Source organism: Canis lupus, chromosome 35, assembly GCF_003254725.2.
Source record: "Canis lupus dingo isolate Sandy chromosome 35, ASM325472v2, whole genome shotgun sequence".
NCBI classification, from domain to species: Eukaryota; Metazoa; Chordata; class Mammalia; order Carnivora; family Canidae; genus Canis; species Canis lupus.
Window position 1 is genome coordinate 14,239,665 of NC_064277.1, and position 9,239 is coordinate 14,248,903.

At 42.5% G+C, this 9,239-nt stretch overlaps 1 protein-coding gene across 1 annotated transcript; it reads right to left on the reverse strand.

The window, feature by feature from the left end:
* Window positions 1-280: 280 nt before the first annotated feature.
* LOC112659813 (histone chaperone ASF1B-like) lies at window positions 281-1,950 on the reverse strand. The gene has a single exon (XM_035710512.2). It carries the CDS (start codon window positions 1,829-1,831, stop codon window positions 1,226-1,228), a length of 606 nt encoding a protein of 201 aa, XP_035566405.1. The 5' UTR covers window positions 1,832-1,950; the 3' UTR covers window positions 281-1,225.
* Window positions 1,951-9,239: the final 7,289 nt, after the last annotated feature.

The following is a 9,239-nucleotide window of genomic DNA, read 5'->3' on the forward strand; positions in this document are numbered from 1 at the left end:
GGTTCAGCATTCAATCTTTTATGATAGGTTGTTTTGGTTGAAGCATATGAAGAAAATCCAGACATTGTATTGGATTAAGGGAGAAGAATTGCAATAGTCTTTTCAGATTATTTTTCATACTGTCCCAAACTGGAAAAGTGATAGTTTCTTAAAAGTTAGTTGTAACATGGAATCTGAAAACGTATCAATAAATTTTTCATACTCTGTTATATTAAAATTGATTGATCTATCCTGTACTTTGTTTTTTTTTTGTTGTTGTTGTTGTTTTAGATCAACCAAACATATTTAACATAAAAACCTTTTAATATACAAACTGTAATCACAATTGCATCCACATAGCAGTGAGGGAATGGGGTGTTGCAGGGAGCATGGCAAGGGGAGAGGTTTTCAGGGTCCCTATGGTTTCCTGTGCCTGCAAGAGCATGAGGTCTTCGCAGAGGGCAGATTAAGGCAGGCAGAGGGGCCCTGATGCCAGCATTGAGACAGACTCCACCAATCTGCCACCTTCCCACCATGGCAGCCTCCAGGAAAAGCCAGATCCAATTAAGAGAGGACAGGAAGGTGGTTGTACGGAGAGGAGTCAACCATCATTCCTTAGCATCCTGCTAAGCATACCTTTGGGAACAGACTTTTCCAGAGGCTGTTGGATTAAAAGACCTAAAAACTATCCTAGGAGGACAGAAATTGTGTCCAAGTCCACCTTCTAACCAAGCTTGGTTCCTTGCCTGTGACTCCAAAAAGCTGGGTGGATTTGCTCAGATGTTTGGGGAGGGACAAGAATGACAGAGCCTTCGGCTCAACAGGCCTGGAGCCTTGCCAGGCGTTGACCAAGAAATCCTCAAGGCAAGCCAGGGAGGTCTGTGGGAAGAGCTCTGGGTCAATGGTACTCACAGGAGCATGGTGGCAGAAAGGCCTGCAGGTGGAATTTATAGTGTGTGTGGAAGACAGAAAAGACACATGTCACAAAGAATTAAAAAGTGAAGTACCTGCTTCTTACAGGCCTGGGCAGTAGAGGTAAAAGCTGATCCTTCTGGGTCAGGGTTGGGAGAGACCTGAGGCCTGCTCCTTCCTCAGAACCACGTCTGGCTTGGGTATAGTTGATGGCCCCAAAGTCCTCTAGATGGCCTCCGTGGGATTGTCCAGGAGGCCCAGCTGCCCTCTCCAGATGTGCTAGGAGACTGGCCACAGTCCCGGCTGGGCCCAGGTAGGGCCTGGATTCCTCGAGTTAGATGCAGTCCATGGAATTCTCGGGTAGGAGCCCAGGAATGCAACCTGGGAGACCCAAGCCTTTGATGGGAGCACAGCTGAAGGGGAGGCCACAGCCCAGGGTGGGGTCCTGGTTCTCTATGGCCTCTAGTCTGTCCATGTTGTCCCAGTTGATGTGGAAGCGGGTCACTCGGGGGTTTGAGGCCAAGATGTTCCTCTGGAGCTGAGAGAAGTCTGGCTTCAGGGGTGGGTTCTCCCTCAGCTCGGGATTGGGGTATTCATTGTTGACGTAGTAGTCCACACGGATGAACTCCTGTCCATGGTAGGTGCAGGTGATGAGGACCACGGTCACACCCACAGCATCAGTCTCTGGGATGAGGGATGGGTTGGGGACATCAGCCTGAAAGATGAACATGTGCCTCCCTGCTGGGACAGGGCCAACTAGCACAGAGTCCAGGATTTGGTCAAACTCCTCACTCTCAGCTGAGCCAACATAAATGATCTTCCATTCTAGATCGTCCGCCAGGGCCTCATTGCACTCAAAGCTGATCTCGAACCGGAAGGGGCTGTGGAAAGGGCTCGGATTCTCCAGCACCGCCACGTTCAGCACAGAAACCTTGGCCATCGCCTCACCGGGCGGCGGCAGAGGCCACAGCTGGGGCCAAGCCCCCGCCTGAGTCCTCTGCGGTCAGCGGGGTGGCGTTACTCCCTACCGCTCCCGCCTCTTCTGTCCGCCGACTGAAGTGCCTATCTTGTACTTTGAATGGACCTTTTATCTACTTATAATTTTATGGCATGAAGCACTGACCATTTGGGTAATATTGGTTCATGCAGAATTTCCAAATTTCCAAATGTTGACACATTTCATTATAGAATATATATATATATGAGATATATATATATTTGAGATATATAGATAGATAGATATCCCATATAGTCATATCACTACCAATCTCATCAAAAAAAAAAAAAAACTTGGCTTTCAAGTAGTATTGTGAAAATGTTAAGCTTATGGTGGTGAATACATATGAGTTTTCCAAAATTCTTTTTCATTGAAAGCTTGAATTCTCTAATTGGTAACAAAAATATCAGTTGTTTTCCTTGAAGTGATAGGCTCTCTTTGTTCATTTCCAAGAAAATGTTTGGCAAATACCCAAATCTGAATAACTATAGTTTATCAGTCAATCATTGTGGAAGGCAGAAAAAAAAAATGCCTTCCCCGCACCAAAGATATATATTCACTTCCCAATCTCTGCAACTTGTGAATATTACTTAAGGAGCCTGAGAAGAGGGGCTTATCCTGGATTATCCAGTGATGAGTCCCTTATAAGAAAGAAGACACAGAGACACAAAGGAGAGAAGGCTATGTGAAGACAAGGCAGAGACTGGTGTGATGCTGCCAAAAGCCAAGGAATGCCAAGGCACACCCATCACCACCAGAAGCTAGAAGAGACAAGGAGTAGGTTCTCTTCCAGAGCCTCCAGAAAGAGTTCAACCCTGCCAGCTCCTTGATTCAGGGCGTCCAGCCTCCAGAACTATGAGAGAATAAGTATCTGCTATTTTAAGCCACCAACACTGAGACCATTTGTTAAGACAGCTCTAGGAATACAGCCCTTCTTGCAAGTAAACATTGATGTTCCATGAAAAAGGCTGCTAGTTCAGCTGGCAATTCAATCATCACACAAGTCCTTTTCCTCAAGGTTATCCTCAGACTTCAGTGTAGAGCAGCAGGGCATGCTTCTCATTTCCTCACCCAAAATGCTAAAAAGAGAGGTACCCAAGAATTGAGATGTAATAAAATGTGTCACTTATAGAGGCCTTCTTTATACAAATGAGTGAGTGGCAGTAAAGAATATGACAACTATTGGTATAGTGGGTTCCAGTGCCTGGTTCATGCTAAGGCACCAGAGTCTTACTTATTCTCACTCCGCCCCATCATTACAAATATCAACACAGCAAAAAAAAAAAAAAAAAGAAAAGAAAAAGAAAAAGGACATTTTAGGATTACCATGAAAATTGTTTTGACCTCAAGGATGCCCTTGAAAGTGTGCTATGGGCCGCCAGGGCCTGTGGGTCACATTTTGGCAATGGGTGAAGGAAATACAGAAAGAGGTTAATTTAAAATTAGGTGGTGGGTATGTTGGTATTCACTGTATTAGTCTTTAAATTTTCCTATATATTCTTTCATTTTCATAGAGAAATGTTGGGGGAAAATGTTTTGTAAATATGTTAAAAAAAATTGTTAGCTCATTTTGTGAGGCCAAGACTGAAAGGTGAAATTACTATCCTTGGCCTGCTGTCTTCTGGCTCTGGCTCCTGTTCACCCCTTCTTGTCTCCTAACTGCTTGAACCACCTGATGATCTGGAAACATTGGGCTGCTGGGAGTAATCCAGACACACCTCCGTCTTCCCTGTCTCTATATGTCTTTTCATGTGTGATTCCTCAAACCAGAATATAATCTCTCCCCCTCCACCTCTCTTGATGCTCCTATAAAATTTTAATTCAGCTTTAGGGTTGGATTCCCAATACTTCTTCCCTGGGGAAAATTCCCTGTGTCCCCATGGACTGACATTAGGGATTCTGTATCTAGAGTCAAATGGAAGAGCAGAGCCACTGGACATCTGCCCAAGACACCAACAAACACAGGATGCTAGAACATCACTGGAATAAACTTGATGGATGATGCCAGTTACCTCAAGTTTCCATAGATGAGTCTTCAGGTAACAGGTGAAATATGAATTAATGATGAGTATTAAAGTAAATAGCGATCCAAAATGGAACCATTCTACATCTTCACAAGCCTTTCACTACTCAGGGTTTTTGCCCTGGACATGAGAAGTCGTTCTAAACAAACACGGGCCATTTCTGAGACACTTACCTTAGGTCATAGTTGGAACTCGCAAAACTCTGAAACCAAGCAATACATGTAGGGTTGATATTTGCCCGGCGTAGATGGGTCATGTTGTTGTATAAATCTTAAACACTTTAGTAGGCTTCCCAAAAAGTTGCCTGGTTTCAAAAATTGTAGTCCTGAAATGTTTCAGCTATTCTGATACATTCTGTGACTATCATAAATCTCTTATTTTGAACAAAAAGAAAAAGGTGAACAGTTTTTATTATAGAGAATTCTCTACATTCACACCAATAATACACTGAATATACATGAAAGGAATATCAGTTTGAAGAATGTCAAATGATTCGTCTGCCTGGGATGCTCATATGTTGTAGCCAGTCCATTCTTCCATGATAGCATGATATCACTGTAACTTTATTATCTAAATTTTCATCTCCCCAGTTGACTACAAGCTCCTTGAAGATGGAGACTATCTGTTTATCTTTGTATCCCAGGGCCTAGGCCAGTACCTGGTATCTAGAACATGCTCAATAATTAAGTAAATAGTAGGGGAGTGATAGTAGGGGAGATCTTGGCACATATGAAATTCAGACATCCATTATACAAATTCCACATACAGTACCTGCCTGATAACAGAAAGCAGGGATCCCACGGAAAGAACCCAGCTCCTTTGGCGATCCACTTAATCAATCAAGTATTTGTTGAATGACAAACACCAGCAACTCACAGGCCTCAGAGCTGAATGCAGAACAAAATAAGGTCCCTGACCTTCTGGAGTGAATAATGCTAACTCCACAGACAGTCACGAAACAATTTGAGAAAGATTAAGCGTGTGGAGTTCCATAAAACAAAAGCTGGCAGAGGCCCTTCAGGGGACCCAGAATTTGAATATAGGATGCTACAGAAACCTGTTCCTTCCTTTATTATACAACAATTGAATGCAAACAATGGGAATCTGATGCAGTAGGGAATCTGAGGCCTAGATTTCCAAGCAAGCTGATAGGTCATGCAGTATGTGACCCCCTAAAAATATAATAATAATAAATCAAGTCAACAAAAATGTAAGGACTCTCAGAAAAGCATCTCTATACAGTGTATCTAAATATCTCTTCAAGAATGAAAAAAATATATATTTTGATTACTTTTCTGTGTAGCCCATGGGCTGTTTTTAGGTCCTAAGGTAAATTTACCATTTACCATCGCCAGGAGAGATTAAAAAACATAACCATTCGCTAGGGGCACCTGGGTGGCTCAGGTTGTGATCCTGGGGTCCAGGGATCCAGTCCCGCATCAGGCTCCCTGCAGGGAGACTGCTTCTCCCTCTGTCTATGTCTCTGCCTCTCTCTCTGTGTCTCTCATGAATAAATAAACAAAATCTTTTAAAGCATAAATAAATAACCACTCACCAAGTCACTTCACCAACATTTACCAAGTGACTTTATATCTGTCCTCTCATTAAATCCTCATAACATCTCTAAGCACTGCAGCCCTTACAGCTAGCAATCGGAATCCTGTGGTGGACCCCACACTCTCCTCCAGCCATGTGCCCCTCCTACCCCACAAGAGGCCAAAGCGATAGGGCTCCCCCAGAGCCCTCACCCCCATCAGCTTCTAGCATGGTAGCAAACACAGGATGCAGTTAAATTTGGATTTCAGATAAACACGGGATTCTTGTTTTCAATAATGCCCCACATTTAGCATATGTATGTCTCAGAAGAGCGAATTTCTACCCAACTTTCATGACCAAGCCAAATGTCAAGGCCTCAGTGCTCTCATTCCCCTCCACCTGCGCCCACAGGTAGGAGTGCACACCTCCTCCTCTGCACACGTGTTGTACTTCACCCACACACCTGCGTTGCTTTTCTCTTTCTATCCCAGGGCACTGGACAGTCAACTCCTGTGCCAGTCCCACCTCCTCTATTCAACGAAACCTCTTCAGCGATAGAGACCTGTTTTAGGTGAGGGCCCTGCAATCCTGTGTTCCCCTACTAAAGTGTTTGAGCCTTGCCTGTGGAAACTTCGACCTCTCTCAAATGCTAGGGTCCACGTCAGGCTGGGTGACATCTGTGCACGGGAACCCCATGGACACCATGACAGTTGGTGTCACCGAGTCACAGGAAGAGCACTAGGGAGTCCCCTCCCTTCATCCCTCATGCAGGATGGCTTTTCAGGGAGCATCTCTGACGGACAGGCACGCCTCATATGCTTTCCTTCTTTCTTCCCTCATTCTGAAGGCTATAATTAACTCTCCTTAGGGAACATCTATCCCATACAAATCTGTCTCGTTTTTCTCTCTGAAACTATGTAAAATATCAAAATATTTAAATCAACAAGAATCTTAACAGTTAGGATGTTAGGGTAGTTACAAATCAACAAGAAAAAGACAAAAGAGCCTCAGTAGGGCAGGCTACACTTCGTAACATTCACAAACATAGAAGGAGGCATAAGGGCATAAAAAGACAAGTCAATGTTGACCAATTGAATTTAAATAAAATTTATTTGAAAAAAAAATAGCTCAAACTCATTGTTATTCCAAAAAAATGACAATTGCTTTTTCTTTAAAATTGCAAAAAAAATAAAATAAAAAGGATTTAAACTTATAAGACATGGTTTTGGTAACAGCGCTTTGAAAGAGGGTACTCTGGTGTGCTGCCAAAGGAAGTATAAACTCAAAAAAACATCTCTGGAGAGAGTTTGTCAATTCGTATCCAGAGCCTTGAAAACATTCATATTCTTCTGACCTAACTACTCCATTTATAAAAATTTCTCGTGAGAATCCATCAGATAAGCACTTGAGAGTTTTCACAGCTGTGCTATTTAAAAAAAAAAAAAGTGTGAAACAAATAAATGCCTAACAATAGGGGGATGACTAAATAAAATTTAGAGTATGCATATAATGAAAAATTACTGTCGTCGCTAGAAATCGTTTTCAGGAGAATTCCTGACATAAGAAAATATTGTATTAATTCAGACAAGCTAGGTTGTCCTGCAATAACAGCTTTTAAAATCTCAGTGGTTTAGCACAACAAAAATGCTTCTCTTGTTCACACTCTACATCTAAATGAGATGAGGCAGGAGGGAATGGGGGAAGCTCCCTCCATGCAATCACCCAGAGCCCTGAACTCTCAGGTAAACGTACGACCAACCTCTTGGCAGTGAAAGAGAGGACAAGATAGTCCCATGAAGGCCAGAAGCAACACACCTCACTTTGCATAACAGCCCATTGGCCAGAACTAGTCACCTAGCTCCACCTACCTTCAACGTGGGGAGGAAAATGCCATCCTACTATGTGCGCAAGAGGAGAGGTGAGCCAGACACAGGGCAGTGCTAAAGATTTCTACCATTATACTTGTGATATGATAGTAAGTTAAAAAAAAAAAAAAGCATACTTTTTTTACTTTCATACTTAATTAACACAATCCAATTTCAGAGAAGTTTTTATGATGCTTTCATATTTGTGTAAGTGGAGGTAATAATAGAGGTATCTGGGTTGTTAAACTGTAGATGGTTCTTATTTTCTTCTCTACACGTGCTTGCATTTTCTAAATTTTCTACAAAACACACCTTAATTTCTACAATAAGAGGAAAATAGATTTTCTGTTTCAGGATTACTCTTGCTGTCCTGGGTTTTCTCACCTTTGGAAAACAAATTTTTCTTCTCCCCTAGTTCAGCAAATTTCTTCTAAGCCTCAGCCCCAACTGTAATGGAATAATATTAGTATTCCTCTCCCCATGAGAGAGCTAAATGAGAAGTAACCAATAAATGTCCATTTAAAGACATTTGTAACGGGGGCAGTGGATAGCGGTAGGTGTTCATTGGATGCAAACATCATGATGCTTCCCTCAGAACATGCAATTAAATTTTGTCACCCTACATAGGAGATTAGATCATATCTCGCTGCCATTTAGCCAAAAGATATGCCCAATTCATTTGATTATTCCCTAAGGAAGTATGAACCTGACTACACAGTTCAGGCTCAGAATATTCACTCTCACAAATGAACCCAAGTGGATGGATTTTATCTCTTGGCTGCCAAGTTCGTTGTTGATTTCCCTAAGTCTTCCTGGCTCACTTGGGCTCCAGGGGCTCTTCTCTAAATCCTTACTGTTCACATTGTCTGTATCAGACAACCAACCCCAAATCATTTGACACCTTGTGTCAAAAACTAATTTCCAGAGCCAGGGATTCTAGGAAGGAAGGGACCCTCTGGGCTCCTCTTTCTGCCTCCACTACCCATCTAGCTCAGCACCAGCATCGCTCAGCACTGCTTGATAAAGACTCTGTCAAGTTGACCTGAACTCTTCAGGGGGAAAAGTAAGCTGTGGGTGTGACCCTGGCCCCTTCCTCACAAGACACCTAATGCAATGTGTTTATGTCCGCATGATCATCACGGAGATTAGAAATGGGAGCAGAGTACAGTAGGATCCTCAGGAACCAAATTGAGATTCCATTATTTAAAAAACAAAACAGAACAAAAAACACTATATGCTATAGCTAATTCAAAGAAAAAAAAATGTAGTTTTACAAGCCTATCAACCCACTATCTTCCAGTAAGAGTGAAAAGAAAATGTGGCTGAAGGGAATGCCAGTGCATCGGGGACAGATGGAATGCTCATGTTTAGGGTCTTTATTTTTAATGTGCCCCACTGGCCAAAGGTCTCCATTGATGTAAAGAAAAATTAATTAATGGCAGCATCACCACCACAGCATATTTGAACTAACTGCTTATGTGACTGGGCTAGGGAAAAAAGAAAAAAAAAGAAGAGAAGAATTGTGGCAAAACAGATGAAGTTTTAATTTATGGTGTCTTGAGATGTCAGTTCTTCTGGAACAAAGTAAGAATGACCTCCCTTGGCAAATAATTCATCCAATCCCACATTCACTGTACAACTGTAATATATATTTCTCCTGTATGGTTCCCAACTCAAAGTGGAGACAGTGGAGAAACACACTAAGGTAACTGGAACATTCCCTTTACCTCATTATGTCTCATCTCCACAGGCCCAGGGACCAAGACCCCAGACGGGCCTGGCTGGGTGATATGTGGGTGCAATATCCAATTTTACTAATGCATTCACACCAGCGCCAGATTGTGCAAAATCATGCATTTTTGACACAGGAACCATAATCCTATATTTAAAATGATTACCAACCCTTTTGACTTCTTAGCTGTAAAT

Bases quoted from the DNA above. Each gene is read 5' to 3' on its own strand.
- LOC112659813 (XM_035710512.2), bottom strand. From the start codon at position 1,831: ATGGCCAAGGTTTCTGTGCTGAACGTGGCGGTGCTGGAGAATCCGAGC.